Source organism: Dendrobium catenatum, unplaced genomic scaffold (genome assembly GCF_001605985.2).
Source record: "Dendrobium catenatum unplaced genomic scaffold, ASM160598v2 fragScaff_scaffold_215, whole genome shotgun sequence".
NCBI classification, from domain to species: Eukaryota; Viridiplantae; Streptophyta; class Magnoliopsida; order Asparagales; family Orchidaceae; genus Dendrobium; species Dendrobium catenatum.
The window spans coordinates 121895-146522 of NW_021318677.1; the positions used below are offsets into that span (position 1 = coordinate 121895).

A 24628-nucleotide genomic window follows, 5' to 3' on the forward strand; every position below is an offset into this window, starting at 1 on the left:
TTCTTAACACAATTTTTTTACTAAAATTTTACTTTAAAAAAAAAATAGTAAAAAAATATCCCAAACAAAATGATAGACCGTTTTGCACCCTAACCTGATAACATTACTTTTATGTCATAAACAATCAAACTCCTGAATTTACAAAATGTTTTAAATACATAAAATTTACTTTCCCATGTATTTTGAATGCATCCAATTTAAAAAAAAAAAAAAAAAAAAAAAAAAAAAAAAAAAAAAAAAATAAGACCCAATTTTGACCCGTAACTCCCACCACAGTCCCAACTTTTATGAGTTCCTTTCAAAAGCTTCCCAAAAAAACATTTAATTTTCCTAAACCCTAAACATCTTAAGCACCACCAAGCAATGAAATGACAAGTCATGAGCATAAAGCCAATAACAGAAATCAGAATTAGTCACAATCAGTACCAACTACTACAGCAATAATACAGAAAATGCGCTTAAGCAGTTTAAAATGGAAACATTCAAATCACTATATTATAAATAGAACAAAAAGTGTTGGTACAAAAATAATTCATCACATCAACCCACCCCCTTCAAAAAGTAAAGTATATCTCTAAACATAGAAAGATTATTCTGTGCGGACACCGGACGAGAAAAACTGTCTGATTTTGTCTCTAGCAAATACTGTTCATAGAGACAAACCAGAAGGATATACCCGTCCGGTGTCCGCACAGAAAAATTCATCCTAAACATAAGTGTATGAAAGAAAGCATATCACTATATCACTATATGATATGATTATTATAGACAACCGCTTTAGTTATAAGCAGTACAATCATAATCAATGATAATTAAACAACAAAGAACTTCATTTACATTCAACAACTAATTATAACACAACTTTGATAGCAGGTAAGAATTATCATCATCACATGAGCTCCATGGAATCATGGAGATTATGATCACTGAATGACTGGCCATTTGAGGATAGAAGAGGGCTAGTCAAGTGGAGTTGCTGAGCCTGCAAGTTCCCACTTTGGCCTGGAAGCTGTTGAGGACGAGCATAAAAGGGAGAGATAGAGATTGACTGCTCAAATCTCCTATTGAAGGTGTTTTCAATACCGTTTGGAATCTGTGTAGTTGCTATCTTCAGCCGCTGAACTTCTCCTCTCAATGCCTCATTCAGAGCTGTGCAACTCCAAATTATGGTTGGTAATGTTTTAAATTAAAAAAAAAAAGCAAAAAACATTTGAAGTATAACAAGAACAGATGAAAAACAGCTGTTAGTCACGGAAAAAGCAAATGACAGATACATCTATCATGTATGCTTGCTATTGCCGCCATAGACATGCATGTGATGGTACGACATACAAGGGGCTGAACCCTTAAGTGCCCCCTAAAAAAATTTAAAATTATTTATTACATGAATATTTAGGTAATTTGTCCCCTCCCCTCCAGCTTTTTTTCTCTTTAATTTTTAGACAATTGTCCCCGCTAAAAAAATTAAAATGCTATGATCATTAGGTGATTGCCCCCTAGCAGAATTATACACATTGTGTAGAGGAGTCATTACAAGGGATTTTAGGCAATTGCCCCCGTAAAAGTTTTAAAATACTATGGTCTTTAGACAATTGCCCCCATTATAATTAAATACATTGCGTAGAAATGTTATTGTTAGGGAATGATGAACCAAATACAAAGAGTAATAGTAAATCAAAATAAAGGGAATTTGGGACTTTAGGCAATTGACCCCCTAAAAGTTTTAAAATACTATGGTCTTTAGACAATTGCCCCCATTATAATTAAATACATTGCGTAGAAGTGTTATTGTTAGGGAATGATGAACCAAATACAAAGAGAAATAGTAAATCAAAATAAAGGGAATGATGAACCAAATATAATTAAATAGTAACCCAAGTCAAACCCCGGCACCCCCCTGAACCCCCAACATATGTACCAACAGCTACTTATAAGTTTGCCCCCCCTGAAAATTATAGCTGATTCCACCCCTGGTCACAGACATGCAATTTCTGAAATACATCATACACTCATGCCTTCATAGTTTGTAGCCTGGTTGCTTCGTAACTAGGAGAAGGGAACTTGTGGATGGATGCCTACAACTTGTTCCTACCTTGTAATAAAGAGGCACTAATTTTCTGTATTGTCGTTTAGTAAACAGAATACAAATATAAGTAGGCTAAATATTTCTAGTGTTATTATTATCTATGCATCCGAAATCACGATATAGAAGTATGGAAAGTTGCATGTGAATGTGAAAAATGAACTTAGTTAAACTGTCTTTAATCAATACAAATAGGTTCAGGGACTTCAATTGTTGCTAAAATTTGAATGGATGATGAGTATTAGTGCTTGATGAAGTGAAGATGACAATTTGGAAGGCTAAGTTACCATCTCGGAGTCGAGCCTGCTCTTCCATAGCCTGCAAACGCAGTTTGAGCTCCCTGTTTGCAGATGTTAAACCCGTAGTATCTCTCTGCAACACAGAAAAATAACTGCAATGTAATTCTTTGTTTCTGTAACGATGAACAAGCCAAAGCAAATTTATGGCTGATTCGCAAAACAGTGAATGCTTTCAAATACCATAAAAATCATTAATGATTCTTTAGATGACGACAAATAGAACTCAAGGATCAAATAAACTGTAGAGTTTTTTAAAGTGCAAACACAGAAATGGCGATAAAAATAAATCCTGCAGGATAAGCCAATGCACAAACGTCAGTTCCTGATACAACGTTGTTTTTGACGATTTTACTAGACCCATCTGATTTGAGTGGAGAAAAAGTTTGTTTTTACAATTTAAGTGAACTTAGAAGTCATTCAGAACAATAGAATAGTCCTGTTAGCTTAAAATTAACCTAACACTAACCAAAGTAGCATTTTGTAAGAGTTCATCTATTATGACTCTACAACGATACTAGCAATATTAAAATTTATAGTGATATATTAATAAATTCATGTGTTTGGAGTGGTAAACCAATAAAAATTTCCTATATGATAATTATAACAGTAGATTGTTAATGGTAGTAACAATATCAGAAAGCATTATCAGAAGGTTATAAAATTAGCAACTGCAAAAGGGAAGGTTCATAGATAACTAGCCTAAAATAGCATTTAGTCCTGAAAATTATATTCACAATAAGTCAGTATTATCTTGCTTATCCTTTTGATTCAAGATAGTTTGTTTCGCTTGACTCGAAATGAAATTTTTTTGGGAAATTTACATACATACCATTTTATAACATCATATTTACATATCTAATACCTAAAATTTTAATATTATATACATGTCACCCTATATTATTTTAATATCAAATATACCACTTATATTTCTTTCATACCACTCATATATTTCATTTCTACCACTCATATTTAATATCAAAATAAACTATGGGGTATGAATATAATATTAAAATTTTAGGTGTTAAATATATAAATAGAGTAGTATAAAGTGGTATGTATGTAAATCTCCCAAATTTTTTTTTATTTTTCAACTTGATTCAAAATTATTTTAAGTTTATAACTTGAATTTGAGCTTGAATAATGCCGAATTGTGCCAGTGATTGCGAGATCAAGGTGAATGTTATATTGACTAAATTACTTTGTATTTGGTATTACATCAATTGCATTGGATCCTTGATAAGGATTGCACAAAAACTTTATCAAATTGATCAAACGGTTGAGATTAAACCTTGCTTGGGATTCACACCACACCCGCTTCTATTCTTGATGCTTGGGATTCATGCACACTACCTTTTTCAGCTCAGTATTATAAGCTGCTACCTTTTTTCAGCTCATTATTATAAGCTGCTGTCTTTTTCAGCACATTAATCTTCTGGCTTGATTCATTCCCCCTCCATTTGTGGCCTTTCGGTTCTTCCCCAGCATGGTTCCTTTCCACCTGGTGTATAGAGGCTGATTTGTGACATTTTAGAGCTGTTTTTGGTGAGTGAAGATATCTAAAAATCTAAGAGTTTCTTCTTGGAAAAGCTTGCAAGCTATTTCCAATTCTCTTCTCCTCTCTTTGATTTCGTCTTAGGCTTCTAACCTACTTCTTCTCTTCACAAGTTTCCACCCTACTTGTATCTTTCTTCTCAAGCTCTTGAAAGTGTTGTTGGCCGATTTGGTAGCATTTACCGGAGGAATCTTGTTGTGGACGTTGGCCCAAAGTTGTTGTGGTGGACCTTTGGTTTGCATGTCTTTAAGCACTTATTACCTTACCTACTATTTCGATGCAAGTAAGGTGACCACTAGTTGATTATTTTGAGGGTAGTTTGATTTATTTTTATTTTAGTTTCGTTTTTTGTCTGACTTTTGTTTGTTTCAAGTTGATTTTTGGTGTTTGCCTACTTTAATTTGAATTGAGAAAGTTCTGCTAGTCGTTGTGTTCTCCATTTTTTATTTTTCTATCTAGTTGTCTGCATCACAATGACTTGTAGATCTCGGACATGTACCAATCATCTTCCAATTATGGGGTGTGGCATCAAAAATATGTAGGAAGTTCTCTTCGAAGATTTAAGGAGAAAAAAACTTAAGAGATCTCTCTGATGCCTCAACCCTTTCAACTCTAAGACCTCTCGAGGATTGTTGGCTTGGATGCAAGAAACAAGAAGGTTTGTTTGAGAAATAATCTATTTGCAAGTTATCTTCTTCTTTGTCTTTTGAGCATGAATGCAATTGAGATTGGAGAAGTGCGATGAATGCTCCTACTTTGCATATAATGATTATAACTTTCGTGCTTACTAATAGATCAGATCCTCTCTTCTATCGATAACAAAAGTTTGCTTGAAGTCAAACCACATAAATCTGGTATCTTCTGTGTTGTGTTCTCTCTTATATGATTACTTGTAGAAAATAATTCTTAATCCTACTAATGCTTCTGCTTCAAGTTATTTATCACTCTACAACGAGAAAAACAACAACAACAAGCCTTTATCCCACTACATATGGGGTTTTGAATGACTCCAACAATAATGAGTGAAAATGAGAAGACGGGAAAATATGAAAAAACACTTACAATGACAGCATGCTTACCGGACAAAATATTGATGATGTCATAGAGGAGTTAACCATGGATAGTTTTTGGATCTCAAGTTAGAATCATTGTTCATGACCAAAATCCTCTCTACCAAACTCTATTAGAAGAAAAAATTATATTTGCTATGCATAACGAATTATTTACTACATTAACAGAACCTAAACATGCGATAGAAAAAAATTCATACAAGAAAATATAGTCTACTATTATAAATTAATAACATAAATAAAGTTTAAGGAAGCCACGTGTAATTGAAAACCCAGATTATAGAAAATCCAACTAATTAAAATCACACATACTTACCAATAACAAAAACAAATAAAAAGAAGAAGAAAAAGGAAGAAGATGGTAAACAATTCACCATACTTCCAAGCCCATGTTTATACAAGAATATACTCTCTTAAAAATTTTCAAGTATCTAATTTAATCAAGGAATTGAATCAAGGAAGCAAAAAAATAATTGCACATCTAACTAGAACCTTCTCAACTACTAATAATAAGTTATGTACAAACCTTAAATCCGCATTTATATTCACAAAAACAATTGTAAATCCATTTCATCACTTGTAGTCTAATCACAAAAATATCTCAATCATTGCTTGTAATAAACCAAACCCAATAAAACCATGAGCCATTCATGTCATCTCTGCCCTTCCCAAAGAGCAAATCCCATAATTTGATAAGTTGTAGGAGCCTAATATAGATCTCACAAGCTGCCTCAACTTGTGATTTAGAAGACATTGCTAGGGAATCACACTTATTCATGGTTCCTTCCTTTGTAGTTACCAAAACCTCCCCCCCTTACAATCTCCTTTGTTTCTCTCCCTCACAACCGACAACAGAGAAACCTTCTCGTCTCCTTCCTCAACCAAGAGTCTCAGAGCTGCAAGCTTTCTTTCTCCCCTTCACTACTCCAACCGCTCAAGCCTTTGATAGGAGATACTTGAGTTCGCAAGCAAACCTATCACCAATGGGTGAAAACAATGAGAATAATGCAAAATTTGGGTGAAATCAGCCCCAAAATGATGGATTGCAATAAGAGAAACAAAGCCAAACAAACATGAGAACAAGATAAAAATGATCCTCAAATCGAGAGGAGGATCGTCTCTCCCAAATCTCTAGACAAGAGAGCTTAGAGCCCAAACGCCAAGGAACCCTAATTTGCAATAAAACAAAACATGATCCTCTCTAAACCTCCTTTCCCTCTTAATACAAAAACTTTCCTAAACTATTCTCCCTCCAAACCCTTAGCCGGGCCCTCCTCTTTGAAATTCAAAACAATTTCGCAAGTTGGGGCCCACTATGTGGCCGGCCAAACCCAAGGGAGGCGGACAAGTTCCGCCTCCTATAGACTTAAACCGGCCCTTGGGCCGGATGGGCCGGTTAACGGTGAACCAGCGGCACATCAATAATGCACTCCCAAAGAATCACATTGTCTTCAAGGTGAAAACAAGGAAACTACTATTTCACCCTCTCGTATGGCTCCCATGTGGCCTCGTAATCCGGGAGGTTCTTCCACTTGATCAACACTTCCTTAGTTTCATCTTCTTTCTGGTGAACCCCCACCAGCTCTAAGGGTTCCAAAACCACCTCTAAATCATCAGTAAGTGTCGGCAGTAGCTCGGGGTTGGTTGTGTAGCCACCAATGGCCTTCCTCAACTGCGAGACATGAAAAACCGGATGTATAGTCTTCGATGGTGGTGATTTCAGTCGATATGCTACTGCCCCAATCTTCTCCAGCACTTCATAAAGCCCAAAGTACCTTGGAGCCAACTTTTCATTTCTCCTGTTGGCGACTGTCTTCTGTCTATATGGTAGGAGCTTCAAGAACACCATTTCCCCCACTTCAAACTGAATGTCCTTCATATGCCCATCCGCTTGAGTCTTCATTATTTGTTGAGCTCTCAGTAGATGCCTCTTCAACTCCTCTAGCACTCAATCCCTCTCCTCCAATTACTCCTTTACCGAAGAAACGGGAGTACTGCTACTCCCAAAGTGTACCAAGTGTGGGGGATCCTGTAGAATGAAAAGATGTGTTGTACCAGTACTCAGCTCATGATAGCCACTTAGCTCATAGCTTAGGGGTCTCCAACACAAAGCATCTCAGGTACATCTCCAAGCTCCTATTGACTACTTCCGTCTGGCCATCCATCTGTGGGTGATAAGTTATGCTCCTCTTGAGAACTATCCCCTGTAATCTGAACAACTCCCTCCATAAATGTCTGAGGAACACCTTATCCCTATCTGATACGATCGCCTCTGGCCCTCCGTATAATCTGACCACCTCCCTGATAAAGGCTGACACTACTGTCACTATGATGTAGGGATGTCGGAGGGGAATGAAATGTGCATACTTGCTCAGTCTGTCCACCACCACTAAGATCACCGTGAACCCCTCTGAGCGGGGCAACCCATCTATGAAGTCCATAGATATATCCTCCCACACTCTTCTCGGTAGAGCTAACGGTTGTAATAATCCTCCTGGTGACATATCTAGGTACTTATTCCTTTGGCAGATCTCACATCAGGCTACCATATCCTCTATATCTTTATGCATCCCCTTCCAGTATAACTCCACAGCTAGCCTCCTGTATGTCTCTTGTACGCCTGAATGCCCCCCATAGTGCTTCCATGAAACTCCTAGAGTAAGTTTGGGATGTGGATAGAGGTCCAGGGCACCACAAATCTCCCATGATATAGCAGTTTGTCTCCCTCCAATAAGTACCCTAGGTGGCTATCATCTTCTTTCAATAAATCTAACCTGATCTTTCCCAAACCTTCATCTCTAGCACTTTCTTCTCTAATGGCCTCCCAGTCAAGCATCAAAGGAACAAATAGTGCCACTGTCTGCAGCTCCCTCATACATCTGGACAAGGCATCTGCCGCCTTGTTCTCCACCCCTGGCCTATACTGAATCTCAAAATCGTACCCAAGCAACTTGTACAACCATTTTTGATGCTCCTCTGCCACCATCCGCTATTCCAGCAGGTATTTCAAACTCCGCTGATCTGTCCAACATGCTGGTCATTAATTCTGTCTCATAGACTAACTTCAGCCTGGCTCTAGTAGTCAATACCTGGCTGAAATAGACAATGGGCCTACGATTCTGCATAAGCATTACTCCAAGCCCGTATCCGGATGCATCCATCTCCACAATGAAGGTCTGAGTGAAATATGGCAAAGCTAGGACCGGTTCCATAGTCATCGCCTTCTTCAAGCTCTCAAATGTTGTTGTGGCCGCCTTACCCCATAAGAACCCGAACTTCTTCAACTGCTCAGTGAGTAGCCATGCTATGGTGCTGCACCCCTTTACAAACCTTCTGTAATACCCTGATAGTCCTAAAAATCCCCTCAGCTCCTTCAGATTTTTCGGCACTGGCCACTTTAACATTGCCTCAATTTTGGACTAATCTACTATCACCCCTTCTTTTGATACAACATGGCCCAAGTACTCTACACTGACTTGTGCGAAGCAGCATTTCTTCAAGTTAGCCCTCAACTGGCGCTCCTGCAACACCCCTAACACCATTTTCAAATGCTCCCAGTACTCCTCTGTCCGGCTGTAGACCAGGATGTTGTTAAAGAATACCAATATAAATCTTCGGAGATAAGGTTTGAAAACCTTATTAATAAGGGCCTGGAAAGTAGCGAGAGTATTGGTGAGGCCAAAAGGCATCACCATGAACTCATAGTGTCCCTCATGAGTTCTAATGGCCGTCTTGGGCACATCCTCCTTCATCCAGATCTAATGGTAACCTGATTTCAAGTCTATCTTGCTGAAGATCACGGTTCCACTCAATTCATCTAATAGCTCGTCAATGACTGGTATAGGAAACTTGTTAGGTACAGTTTTCTTGTTGGGTGTTCTGTAGTCCATGCAAAAATGTCAGCTGTCATCCATCTTTTTCACCAATAGAACAAGACAAGATAAAGGACCGATGCTGGGTCTGATGATTTCTGCCTCCAGCATCTCTCTAATCAACTTTTCGATTTCATCTTTCTGGAACTGAGAGTAGCGATAAGGTCGTACATTGAGGGGTGACACTCCCTCCCTCAACATGATGGCATGCTCCTGCTCCCTCTGTAAGTGGCAATCCCTGAGGTGACTGAAATACCTCTTGGAACTGCTGAATCAACAGCTGAATTGAGAAGGCTATGTCCCCTCCCTCCTCCAATCTCGCTCTCTCCAAACTGTGCAACTCCACCAAATACCCTCCGCCAGCCAACTGTATATCCTTCACCATCATTTTAAGAGAAACCATGGATTTGGATAGCCCCACATCTCCCTTAATCACCACCTTCCTTCCATCTACCATCAACTCCATCGTGAGTTCTCCCCAATTCACTTTGGTGTCTCCCAAAGTTTGTAGTCATCTCATCCTCAGGATGACATCTGTATTCTCAAGCTCTAGTGAAAGAAAATCTTCCCTCACCTGAATCCCCTATATCATCAATCGCACTCCTCTACAAATCCCCTAGCCTTTCTCCACCTTCCCTGTACCCATCATCACCCTGGATCCACCAATCTCACTCTTAATTAGTCAATGACCTGGGTGGAAATAAAATTGTGAGTAGCCCCACTATCTATCAACACCACCACCTCCCTGTCCCACATCTCCCCCATCACTTTCATGGTATGATTCGGTGTGAATCCTACCACTGAGTTCAGGGAAACCTCATCCAGATCCAAATGTAGCTTCTCCTCCATCTCCTCCTCACCTCCCTCTTTAGTTTCCTCGTCATCGCAGACAGTGAGAACCTGAAGAGTTCAGACCTTGCACTGATGCCCTGACATGTACTTTTCATCGCACATGAAGCACAACCCCTTAGCTCTCTTCTCCTGCATCTCTTTCTCTGTCAGCCACTTGAAATTTCCCCGCTTCCCCCTCCTGTCTTCTCCTTGGTGGCCTCTCGACTACCTCCTGTTGCAGGAACTTTAGGTACTAGATGGGTGGTCGTCCTCCTGTAAGTCCCCCTTCTACTACTCTGGGCTCCCCTCTCCAAATTCCCCTGATTTTTCACCAGTTGAGCCAACTTCATAGCCTCGCCCAAGTCACGGGGCATAAACCTTCAGTGCTGCTCGGATCTTCGCCTTTAACCCCTTCATGAAATTTTCCTCCAATACTGCATCTGAGAGTCGCTCCACCCTGATAGCTAGGTGCTCAAATCGCTCATAGTAGTCTGCTACTGATCCCTCCTGTGTCAGAGCAAAGAACTGCTCATAGAAATCTCCTAATTTTCTATGAGTACGCGATAATACGTTAGTTTGAAGTAACAATAAAACATTACAAACAAATATTATTTATGTTTTAAAAATGTGTTTGTGTCCTAATTTTGAATCTTAAGATCTCTTGTGTCCCCCTATCAATTGCTCATTTCTTTTCACTTTTCATCTTCCTTTCCTATCACTACAACCTCCCTCCAATCTTTCTCATGCTCTAGCTATTCTGAATCATACAAAGCTTTTTATGTGCTTTACAATGCAATGTTTTAGTTTCGTTAAAACCCCCTCTCCCTACCATTGTTTTCTCACTTCCTAGTCCATATGCACCACCGTTTCTTTCTGCCCTTATCCCACTCCTATTTTAGTAATATAAATTGGATCTTACATAAATATTTAGAACAAATGTACAGTGTACCATCTAAGGAACTACAAAGTTCATGCCAAGGGTTGAACAAGGTGTTATACCTATTTTGCGTTAATATTATCGAAAACATCAATCCATGTAATCATTAGCCTAAGATTTATTTCTTCATTATCCATTAACCTTAATTCTATCCACTCATCCCATAGATACATCTTCTAGCTTTCAACGCATATGCCCATCCTGAAACACTTCATTTTAATCACTTCATCTTAACTATAGAAGTTGTTGATGATGATGATATGGAATCATTAAGCATGCCACACCTTAGTATCACTTAAACTTCTAGTAATATTGTTGATACTTATTATCTCCTCCACTAAAATTTCATGCCATATGCTTAATCTTTGTGCTACTAACCCCAAGTCCTTTATCTTTTTAAATATTTTTTTAATTATCCTATAATCTTCTTCTTATTTCAAAAAAGGTCACAATGGGAAAACTAAGGTCAAACTAATTAAAACTAGATCATTTATGAAAAGCATACATCAAAATATATCACTCTGAATATACATCTGTAAACATCATAAACAATAAAAAAAAGATGTGGATTAATGATGATTATTTACACAATCTCATTATGATTGGGAAATCATCAGCCACACAACAACTACTTCTAAAACTGTTTGATGCTCATTAAAAGTGCCCATAATCAAAATTATGGCAGCCATTATTTAATTATCAATAGTTCAGCTTGCTTGACCAGCATGCATGGAATAAATGCAGCTGTGTTGTACCAAGGTTTCACTTGGCACTTTCGATTTGTTTGATACGTACATATGCTTTGAAGCAGCTTTATTCATATGCAAGAGTTATGCTAGGGCTTATGTGGATCCTCGCCAATAAGTTGCAAACCAAATGACACATGCAACACAAATTACAATCATCTCAGCTGTATCCAGAAAATATCTATTGATACTCCATTTTATCTTTTTTTCTTCAAGTGATTCTTTCATCTCGAGAAAGAATACTGACTGGAAGTGATAACTAAGAGAAATGTTACACTTGTTGAATTCGACATGTGTAACATTTCTAGTTAAGGGGTTTTTTAATAGGATGATCTTAAATATGGATGTTAGAAATACAGAATACTTAAACTGCATGCATTTTAAAAATGCATGACTTGTTTTCTTGGACGCAAATCAAAAGTATTGATTTTTTTTTTTTTTTTTTTTTTTTTTTTGTGTTTGTCATGATATATTTCAAATGCATTGAAATACAGTGAGAGTCGGTTAAAGACAGTGGCAGCGGAGATAACAGTGAAGACTGGGAATAGGTTGTGGCTGATGAGAATCACAAGTGGCCACAATGCAAGATCTAGAAATCGCTTGATTTGAGCAATTTTCAAATACATGAAATACAGGAGTTTTGGAGTATTTCAATCCCTCAAATTTTTACTTTGTTTTTTGTTCAAACCAAAGATCAAAAAAGTTGACCCAAATAAAATAAATACAATACACTCAAAAGGATTCCTATCAAACAGTCCATAAAGAAATTCCTACAAATGCCATGTTTTTTTTGCAGGGAGGCTATTGAAATTTAAGGGAAAAAAATTGAAAGCAATATGCGCATAGAAAGTAAACTATCCCTTAAGCATGTTAATTAGAACTATCCCAAACCTGAAGCAGGGTAACCTGCGCTGAGAGAGTAGTAGCCTCTGTTTGAAGAGTTTGAACCTTGCGCTCAAGTTCACTAGTGTAGAGGATCTTTCTTTCTTTAGACCTAGCTGCAGATTGCCTGTTCGCGAGTATTCTACAACAACAAAGAACAATAATGTTGATAATTTGGTAGACTAACAAGACAATATAACGGAGTATCAATTATCAGAGCCATTCTCATTCAAGTTCATATGCTACCCATGTTCCATATTTTCTTCCTGGTATACAGTAAATTAAGGGGGATGGATTGCATCATAACAAAATCCAAGTCAAACAAAATTACATCAAATAAAGAAAAACAAGTGGAAAAATCAAAAGGAACTCCGTATTAGAGAAAACTTACTACAAAAACCTCCACAAGTTAACAACACTGGTTGTCTAAAGCAATAAAAAATCAAATTCAAATAAACCCAAGTAAAACTCAGAAAACGTATACAGCAAAAAGCCAACAAAACATATAACCAGATGAAAGGATCGTACCTCTTGGCTCTCTTAGGATCAATCAGCGCCAGCTCAGCTAGCTTATCCGCTGACATCGCCTTCTTCGCATAATCCGACAACCCCGTGGACTCTTCTTCGAAAGGCGACGTTTCCCCATCCATGGAGCTGCTGTGCCGATGATGCGCCCTTTTCTCCGGCGCCACGCCGAAGGCAGCACCAACCTCCTGAAACCCCATCGCCCCGAAGAACGCCGCGTCGACCGACATGCTCCTCGAATGAGCTCCAACTCCGGCAGGCCTACCACCAGGATGCGCCTCCCTGACGTCCGATCTGCCACCGTATTCAACTGGGATCGCCGGAGCCACAGTGGCACTTCCGCCAGAAACATTGTCATCTGAGAGAGATGGCAAGTCGATGTCTGAGATGTTGAAATCGGGATCGGAGTCAAAGAGCAAGTCGTCGGGGAGGCGCACGAAAGTCTCGGAATGAGACCGCCGGTGGCCGGCACTACGAGGGTTTGGCGGTATCTGGCCTCCTCCGAAACTCCGGTTGGCCGGTAGCGTGTCGGGTGGCCGATTCGTGTCCATGGACGAGGGTTAGAGGCTTAGAGCTCAAAGAATGGCTAATATCTCAGCTTCCCCATCCGCATGTAATAATTTCTGGAGGCTTAGAGCTTGGAGAAGGGCAGAAGGTCCGAGCCGTAGCAGATGGACCATTTATGACGGTCGCATCAAAGACGAGCGACGTGGAAAAGGAAGACAAATTATTGAAAATTTTAGAGATATTGGATGAGATTTCCGGCACGCTGGCAGACCGTTAGATTGATTAATAGCGGTAATCGTTATGCAAACAAATATTAAAGAATGATCGACGGTGTTTTTGGCTTTGTTTTATTTCTGTATATGGTGGAGCGATCATGAACTATGAAAAAATTAGGAAAAACAATAAAAATACAAAAAAAAAAAAAACTTAATACTTTTATCATACGAGTAAATTTAATTGTTTTATAATTCATTTAATAAAATATCTTAGTTTATTTGGAAAAATGTATTGAAATTTCATTTCAGCTTTTATAAGGAATAGATTTTTTTTTAGTATTTGTGGATTATTTATTCAAGACGAATGCTTTTTTTTGTTGCTTCTTAAAATAATTTTTTGGTTCAAAAAAGAAAAATTTTGTACTAAAATTTTGATTTGAGAATCAATAAAAAAGCCCACCCAAACGAAAGTGAAGTCTTTCAAAATTATTTTGTATTAATTTGAATTTAATTTGAACACGCTTACAAATCAAATTTAAATTTGAAATTATGATAGGGAAAGACATTCGAATTGGGACTAGGAGCAAACCCTAATTCCACCAAAGCCATGTATTGCTTTTCTATCCTTTTGTGTTGGTTTTCAACTTCTCACAAAATGTTCTTTTAACCATTCAAAATGAGGAGAATGTTAAGTGGTTTAATCTATTTAAACAAAATGCTAAAAATCAAAATCAATATTATAATTTTCATCGCATTCATTCGCATGCCACAAAAGCCTACAAAAAGTTGAAAGAAGAAATTAAGCTATTAATTCAATAGGGTTATCATCATTATTTTATTCATCAGCAACTCATTCCAATTGATAACGATCATGCTGGGGGTAGCAGTAATAATGACAACAACAATGCTTCTGAAAAATAATTGCATAAATTGAGATACTTATTACAGTACTATTATTATCTTTCCTAGTTAGGCTTAACATCCACAAAGAGCAAGTATTAAGGAAATCACATGTTGATTATGATATTATGCTTGATTATTTTGATTTAGAAGGCATTTAAATTATGTATCTAGATCCACTTATTATCAATGCTAGGATTAGCGATCATTGCTCTAATATTAAGAGAATCCTAATTGATAACTAATACCATGTTGGTGTATTATATGTATGTATATATATATATTAGCTTGAGCATGGTCACAGAGAAGTTCCATTTAGCCATAACACATTACATGGATTCAATAATCAACCAAAAAGAGTGAAAGGGATAACCACTCTCTAAGTTACACTTATAGAATCTCTCTAACAAGCAACTTAATTGATTCAATTTATGGAAGTCAAGTCAAAGCCGGTTTACAATGATATCATTAGCATATCTCTTTATTCAATTTCTGTGTTATCACTTATGTAACACATTTGAAGATCAAGTTCTTAACTCTAGCTCAGTCTAATAGCTCATCTCTTGAAGAATATGGCCTCTTAACAAAAGGAAAGTTAGGATGCAGGAATTTTTCTTTTGATTTTTCCTTAGTACTCTAAATAAAGATGCATTGGAGCCCATGAGAGGGAACTATACTATGCCTATACAAGATAATATTTATTCTATTCAAGAGAAGAAAATAGAGCCTAAAAAGGGGATATTAAGAGATATGAGTCCCATAACTTTGCCTATAAAAAGACATATCAATATTCTTGATAGAAAAGATCTGGAACTTGTAAGAGGGATACAAACAAAAAATCCATTACAATATCATGCCTTTATACATAGGAGTGATAGATCCTATGAATGTGGAGTTACGCATCGCCTACATAAGACAATGCTGAAAATTTTTAAGAGAATAAATTGGTTCTTATGAAAGGAGAATTGAAGGTGCGAATTTTCTCCACAACTATAGCTATGAAAGACAATTCGATATTCTTGGTAGAACATTGAAGTCTAAAATGGTGATGTGCTTCACTTATTTAGGGCAATATCAAGTTGATATATGACCAGCCTCTTTCCTCGATGTAACCTTTAAAATTGTATTTGCAAATGCTGGTGGTAGGAAGGATTTTTTGGCATCTCAAGTTGATTTTTTTGCAAATGCTGGTGGGGGAATGAAGGCGACGAGAGGGTGAGTAGTGTGAGAGATGGGGTGGGGGTCAGACGGATGGGGGCAATAAGAATGGGTGGGGTGATAGCTACTGTGACATGAAGAGATGTAAAACAATGAGAGAAAATATCAAAAGAGGTCAAGACAAATAAAATCCAAGAGAATGATTACTAGCGCACAAAATTAGGTGAAATAACAAACCTTTCAATTTTTTTTTTTAAATAATCCTTTGAACCAATCACAAATCTATCTCATCACAATTGCATTGTAATAATGTAGTGTTTAAAAAAAAATAGAAGAAAAGGATTACCCAAAAAATATATTTAATTAATTATATTAGATTATCATATGATACACCCTTTAACATTTTAAATTAATTAATGTATATTAATTGTATACAAAGTCGGATTACAAAACAAATTTATTATTATCTAAATACAAAATTATATATTTAATTAATTTGATTAGATTATTAAAATCAAATGATTGGAATGATAAAGTGAAAATTTACCACTTCAAACCTCTTATTTATTATTATTATTATTATTATTATTATTTTTTATATAAATATTCACACCAAACAAAAACATATTGCTAAAGCCAGACCGCCATGATAACCATGGCATATATGATACATCCTTTAACATTTTAAAATAATTAGTATATTACATAACAAAAGTATAAATCTCTTTCAATAGTTTATAATTTTTTTAGAACAAATGATATTATATTTATTTTTATAAGAAAATAAGCATATTTATTATTAATAGTACATGCATATCATTAAATAAATATTATTTTTAGAATATCCAATATTAGTTTATATTATTTTTGGATTATATGTACATGCATACAATTCCCATAAGAGCTTCTATTAAAAATAAAAACATTTTCATAAAATTTAATTTATGAATAACTTTTTTTTATAATAGGGGTATCTATCTGCTGCCACTCCAAAGGGAGCGCTTGGCCGTGTAATTGATCCCTCGGCAGAATCTAGTATGGCCACCCACCGACTTCGGGCCCACCACTTGTTTTGCCCCACTTAATATAGTAGGTGGGATTCCAACCGTACTCGCTCATCAATGACCATAAGCAAGTCGTCGGTGGGTTATGAATAAATTTCAATCCAACAATTATCATAAATAACATTTTTTTAATATAATTTCAAAATTTCAGAGGAAACTTTAATATTAGCACAGGCACAAATAATCAGCTCATTGTGATTTATAAGTTGACTATCCAATAGAGTTTGAGGCCACTGGTTAGGTAATTGACTTTATCCAATTAAATTTTCTTAAAATTGCAATAAAACCCCTAAACTTTAAAATTTGTCACACGCTGGAACTTTGTTAAGTACGCCAATAATTATTAATTTGTTATAATATTTGATAATAATTACATACATTTTGCCTTTCTCTTTGTCATTCCAGGCCTGCTATGGAAGGTGATAAGTGTTGGGTGGGATTTGGGAGCTGAGCTGTTGATATTTTTATAACTTAATTAAGGGTCTGTTTGAGATAAATTATCAATTTTTTTTAAATCATAAATATATTTCTGAGACTTTTTTTTTATTTCAATTTTTTATAATAACTTTTAAGAAACTTATTTTTCTTATAACTATGTAAAATAACCTTTTCAAAAAGTTATTGCCATCTCAAACAAATTATAAGAATGTAATTAAACAAATTAGCACATAAATTATTCAAATTAAAAAATAAAAAGTTAGAAAAAAATTTAAATTAATAAATAAATGCTGCTTTAATCTAAAATTACCTAATAAATTCAATTTAATCTCTTGACTCATAAATTGTTTACATTTAAGTTTTGTTTGAGACAATTTTCTTATTACTTTATTTTTCAGACCGCAATCACAATTTTTATGCTGACATTACTTTTTTGCCCTTTCAAAAAACTTTTTGTTTGAAAACTATTTTCTGCATCGTTAAAAAATTGTTCTCCAACACCTTTACAAAACAATAAAAAAACCGTCATAACTGAAACTTTAGGTTTTGTTTAGGGCGAATTTTTTATAGCTTCTTAAAATGAATTTTTAGTACAAAAATTAAATTTTTTGTACTAGAAAGCTGCTTTAAGAAGTACTAAAAAGTCATCCCAAACGAAATCTTAGGCTTTGTTTGGGACGACTTTCTTACTGCTTCTGAAAGCAGCTTTCTAGTACAAAAAATTTAATTTTTATACTAAAAAGCTACTTTAAGAAGCAGGAAGAAAGCCGTCCCAAACGAAGCCTTAATCTCTTGGCAAAGCAGCTTTCTAGTACAAAAAATTTAATTTTTATACGCTACTTTAAGAAGCAGGAAGAAAGCCGTCCCAAACGAAGCCTTAATCTCTTGGCTTTTCAAATAAACATCTAATGCCAAATAGAGTCGATACTAGCTCAAACTTAACTCATATAGCTCGAGGAGCGAATTAATTTCCAAGCCAAGTTGATAAAAGAGCAGTCAATTATAAATAATACTAGTGGGGGGTGGTGGTACATCTATAAAAAATTTATATCAAATTTTTTGAATAAATATAATATATAAATAAAATAAAAAATTAGGGTATCAAAGAATCCATTGAGAAACTTAACCATTTCAACAATGGCAGATGGAAAGATAAAAAATTGAAGCTGAATAGCTCATACTATATGTTTTCTACATAACCTGTTACATTTGGAGAGAAGTTAAGATTGCAACAAGGATAAACCATTCAAGAAGTCTTGAATTATATCAAAGCAGTGTATGCTCTTGAAAGTTCCATAAACTACATGCTTCCCATGGATGAAGTTTTATTAAGTCAGGAAACCTGACATAGCTCTACATCCAGACTTCAATAAAATGTCGCCACGTGCTCTTATTCTTTATCGTGCGGCCCGACGACCCGGCCCGGACCGGAACTCGTTATTGTTATGTATTAGCTGATTTGTGCAGACTAGGGTATTGTTAGGTATTGCTCGGTAACGAGAAATACCATTATGTTAAGACCAATACATAGCAATACCGAGCAATACCCCGGTTTTGCTATGTATTGCTCGGTATTGGCACTTATTGCTCGGTATTGCTCGATATTGGTCTTGAAAGAGCGATATATCTCGTTATTGTCAAGCAATACCTAGTAATACCGAGCAATACCTAACAATACAAGAACATAGTAATACCGGGTTTCGGTCCGGGTCGTGTTATCGGGCCGTGGGATAAAGAGTAAGTGCACGTGACGACATTTTATTAGCGTCCAAATGTAGAGCTACGTCAGGTGTCTTGACCTAATAAAAGTTCCCCGGGAGAGGGATATATATTTTTTGAATATTCAAATGAAATACCTAATCATACTTACTCCATATCTCTTTGATGGGAGTCGGGACAAGAGTATTTAGTAAATATTCTCTCTAAATAACAAATAATAAATATTAAAATCATTTTAATAAAATTTGAATGATGTGATGATATCATAATGATATTTCATATTTGTATTAATTCAACCTACAATATTTTAAATCATGACACTTCACCATTAAATATGACATGATATTTTTTATTATTTTCACTATGCTCCAAATATAAATATGCATTTACACAAATACTTGCAAAAAATATTTACAATACTACCATCAGATTGTAATATAAATGATAACCAAATTTAAATGATATTTCACCAACATCTCTTCCTATATTTATAAGATACTCAACTTAAAGAAATTCACACGTTTAAGTAATTTTTTAATATATGCAGAAAATACTTTTTATATATGAAAAAAAGAAACGGCCAGCTTCCTGAAAGAAATGATTGAAGTAATGTTTTATCAGGATTATTACTTGATTGCTTATTATAGCATGGACAAAGAAAAAGGGACAGATTCATTATTAGTTTCTAATGCAACTTTTTAGTATAAAAATTATGACGAAATTTTCGTTCTAAAAAATTATTTTAAAAAGCAGGAAGAAAATTATCCCAAATAAAACCAACTCAACTCAGAACTCTTTCTTGATTGCCTATTAAAAGAAGAAGCAAAGCTTGATCAGTTTTATATTTTATCCCATCAATAAGAAAAAAAAAATATTCAAGTTGCCAGACTAATAATGCTTGTAAGAATAGAATATGATCAAATGAATAAAAAATATTAGCATATAAAATAGAGAAAACAAAAGAAAGTGTGATATAATTAATAACTTGCCTGCAGATTTTTCAACCTGAAAATTTGACATTATGGCACCCTCGACAGGCTCAATCAATCATCTGATGAATGTGCCAATCCACAACGTATGCTTTCTCATGATTCCTACCAAGTTAAATTCAGAAAGTGTAAATGCGAACAGATGATTGAAATACCAACAGAGTTATAAATATGTTCCTACAGGAATTCGATAATGACAATCTTACAATCGATATGATCCTTTGAAGTTGTTTCAATTGCTCTTTCCTTTATTTTCTATCTTTATGGTTCATTTTTTCTGCAAGTTGTGGCTAGTCACCCTTGCAAGCTTTGTTTGATTTGCAGCTATAGTTAGCAAGTTTTAGCTTCTTTTCAAGCTTTTTAACTCTTGACTGTTAGCAATGAAGGCAGTTTGCCATCCCAGACCTATAAGCGATTATTCTGTGTAGACACTGGACGGGAGAACCGTCCGGTTCGGTGCTCGGTACTGAGGGTGGTACATTTTTTAGAGGCGACGTGACACATTTTTATTGGTCTCCGGACGAATCCAAACCCGCACGTTATAATTTTTCCAGACCTATAGTGTAATCAAAGCTATTCGCATGTCTTGCACTAGTCACAAAATTCAAGATTTATAATAATTATTAAAAAGCATACAAAAGAGTTCTTTAAATGAACTATAAAATCAAATGAGAAAGTCATCTCACAAGAGGGATAAAAAGCAAATTGTCATAATACCAACGATTGTCATTAATCAACAACTCTTAATGATAAAATAATTTGAAAAAGGCACCGAAAGGAATTTCTAACTGAGTAGCGCCATGAAAAATAACATGCCACATTCAAACTAACTAATTTGAGCAGATAAAAAATATTGACATTATAGAAGCAATCACTAGAGGAAATGGTTCATAAGTAGCATTGCAAAGAAGTTCATGGTGACTTCAATATAATAATACAAACCTCAATACATGTGATGTCCTTCTCATGAAAAATATCAGTTTGACCAGGCATTTTCAAGACCTCTCTAAGACATTCATAGCATTAAGGATATACAATACGAGGTTCAATGTTTTTAACTCAAGATGGTATCTACATCATCTTAGACAAAATTCAAGCAGTACTTGATATGAACTCCCTTGGCTAGGTAAAGCAGGTTTGAAACTTGGCTTGAAAGTTAGCTGGTCTGAGCCATTTTATCTCTTAGTTAGGAGAAAGCTCCACTTTGCAAGGTACTAAAAAAGTTAGAGAATTATACAAATTCCTTAAACAAAATTGGCTTCTTTGTTACCCCATAGCAATCTTAACCTGGACATACCATTGCTGATTGAACAAGAAGTTAGTGACTTGACAATAAGCTCAATACTAATATAAAGTAGGGAAAAAAAGAGCAAATGCTTGTCTACTATGATAACAAGACTCTTAATGGAGTTGAGCAAAATTATGGTGTTATGTACAAACTTGCTTAAGCTCAAATCATGTATAAATTTGTCTGCAGGAGTTTTCAAGGCTTTTAGTTTGGCCCTAGACCTTTTGGACAGGGGTTCCTTGAGAACTTTTTAGTAGGTTACCTTGTTTTGTAGAACCAACAACAATAATAAGCCTTCATCCCGCTATGTGGGATCTAGGCTATATGAATTATTTTTCTCTAGTGTGTCATATTAAGAGTTAAACTCTCTATTAAATTTAATAAAAAATTCATTTTAAATATTTTTAACCAAGACTTTTTATATCTACTTTTACCTTTTTTAACATAGGTTGGATCTACTAAATCTACTCTCATATTAGGGTCATCGGAAGGCTGATGTTTTATGTAACCAAACCATCTAAGGTAACTCTTTATAATCTTATCTGCCACTGGAGCTACTCCAACCTTTTTAAGTATATACTCATTTCGCATTTTGCTTCTAAGTGTAAAGCCACTCATCCAGCTGAGCATCCTCATCTCTACAACACTTCACTTTTATGCTTCTTCTCTTTCAATGGCTAACATTGTGTGCTATAAAAACATTACAGATCTCACTACCATCTCATAAAAATTTCCATTAAGTTTGAGGGGTACTTTTTTGTCACACAACAGCCTCGATGCATTCCTCCACTTCAACCATCCAACTTGAATTCTACTAATAATATCCCCATATATTTCACCATCGCTTTGAACAATAGACCCGAGATATCTAAAACATGCACTTTTTTTAATGACCTGATCACTCAATGTCACACCAGATTTATTACTACTAAAATTGCACAATGTATTCGATTTTAGATCTACTAAAATGAAGAATTTTAGGCTCTAAGATTAACCTTCAAGTTTTCATGAACTACCTCTCTAGTCTTATTAACAAGAAGAATATCATTATCAAAAAGCATACACCAAGGTACATCCTCTTGTAAAAAGATATGGTCTTAAAGCTAATCTTGATGTAATCCAACTGAAATAGGAAAATGTTTGGTCAAACAATCTGTGTTTGAACACTAGTAATAGTTTATTTATACATTTCCTTAATAACTTAAATATAAACATTATTAATTCCTTTCTTTTCTAGAACTCTCGAGAGTACTTCTCATGGAACTTTATCATATGTTCTCTCTAAATAAATAAATATCACATGCAGATCATTCTTAATCTCTTTGTACTTCTCCATAAAACCTTTTAGCAAATGTATAGCTTCCATAATAGACCTACGCGGCATGAATCCAAACTAATTTTGAGAAACAGTAGTATCACGTCATAACCTATGGTCAATTACTCTCTCTCGTAATTTTAATGTATTACATATTAACTTAATTCATCTATAATTTGAACACTTTTGTGTATCATCTTTATTCAAAAAAATAAAATTCAATATACTCTTTCTCCACACATCTAACATCTACTTAGTCTTCAAAATATTATTAAAGAGTTTAGTACGTCAAGAAATTCTTTGATCTCCTAAGCATTTTCACACTTCTATTGGAATATCACCAAGTCATACTGCTTTTCCACACTTCATTCTCTTTAAAGCCTCTCCAACTTCGATTTTACTAATACGACGATAAAAATAAAAATTCTTATTTTCATTTAAGGTGCTAAGGACACTAAAGTCAATCATCTTCTCACAGCCTTCATTGTAAAGTTTATAAAAATATCTCATCCACCTATTTTAACTATCATTTAAAAAAAATACCTTTTGATCTTCATCCTTAATGTACTTCACTTGAACTAAATCCTTACTTTTCCTATCTTTTTGTTTTACTAACTTATATAGACATCATATTTATTATACAAATTACGAAAAATTAATTTTTTTGCATCACATTCTGTTTTCTTAGACTCCCTATGGACCACTTTATATCTTTTTAAATTTTCTAAACTTTTACATTCAAACCAATTTTTATAATAGAGCTTTTCAATTTTTATCTTTTTTTGCATGGTTTTATTCCACCACCAACTATTTTTAAAATTAAGAGCTTTTTTTTATTCCCCAAGTACATACCTTACAACATTCTTAATCTCATTAGTTTTTTTTTTCACATAACATTAGCTTCCTCATGAACTATCCAAATCTTAAGATTTTGGATCTTACACTCAAAATATTTTTATTAGGGTTTTTTAAATAACCTCATATAATCATAAGATGATATTTTAATCTATTTTTAATTTTTCACTCATTCATCTTAAAGTTCAAAACTAATAAATGATATTTGATGCATATACTTTCACTTAAGATTATTTTACAATCTTTGCAATCTAAATAGCCTTTTTTTAATAAAAAAGTAATTAATCCGAGTTTTATTATATCTATTCTTATAAGTGATGAGATGCTCTTCTCTATTCTTAAATAAAGCGTTAACAATTATAAAATCATAAACTAAAGCAAAATCTAATATGATATTATCATCTTTATTAGTCGCTCCAAACTCATAACCACAAGAAATTCTTTCAAAATCTTCTACCACACTACCAGCATGTTCATTTAAATCTACTCTAATAAAAATTTATTCTTCAGAAAGTATCATTTATATTAATTCTTTCAAATCATTCCAAAATTTTATATTTGAACACATCTAAATCTACTAAAGAAGCATAAACACTTATAACATTAATAATATTAGCATCAATAATAATTTTTAGAGCGATAATTCTTTCTCCAATTCTATTGATTTATACAACATTATCCTTCAAGCTCTTATTAATAATTACAACGATATCATTTTTAGTACGACTATTACATGAATACCATAATTTCAATCGTAATCTATCAATCTCCTTAGCCTTTTTCCCAACCCATTTAATTTTCTGAATATATATAATATTCATCTTCCAATGAATCATAATATTTATTAAATATATTATTTTGCCTATTAGGATACATATATTACAAATTCATATCCTAATTATGATTTTTAAATTAACTTCTTTACCAACATCCGTTCATAATATGAGAACCCTTTTTTATTTAATATTGCACCCAAGCACTGGGGCAACAAGCCTTGTACACTTTTTGTTGTATTCAACCCATATAATGCATCACTTCCACGGAACGCCCTAATATTAGTACGATGTATTAAATGATTCATGTTATGATTATTCTACAAATTTTACACTAGTTATCAACTACCTACATTTTCTCATTCCGGGCTTGGGACCTGAGGATAACAGTATAATTAAAAAAAAAAAAAGAATTATTTCACATGGCTAATAAAGCACTTTTGCTTTTATGCAACTGATTCAAAGTGCATCTACCTTGTTCTTATTCTGACTGCTCCTGAAGCTTGATTTTACCATTCATTAAGAAGATTGAGCAGCAGATATCAAATTTCATCATGATATCACAAACAATAATCGGATTAAAAGTCTCAGCAAAAGTCATTAATAAAGC

General features: G+C 34.7%; 1 protein-coding gene across 1 annotated transcript; it reads right to left on the reverse strand.

Annotated features, from left to right (window-relative positions):
• Positions 1–473: 473 nt before the first annotated feature.
• Positions 474–13462, reverse strand: LOC110105751 (transcription factor VIP1-like). The gene is made up of 4 exons (XM_020835362.2): positions 12801–13462; positions 12282–12414; positions 2371–2455; positions 474–1149 (listed from the first exon to the last, which is right to left on the reverse strand). The coding sequence occupies exons 1-4, from the start codon at positions 13346–13348 to the stop codon at positions 890–892; spliced, it is 1026 nt and encodes a 341-aa protein (XP_020691021.1). The 5' UTR covers positions 13349–13462; the 3' UTR covers positions 474–889.
• Positions 13463–24628: the final 11166 nt, after the last annotated feature.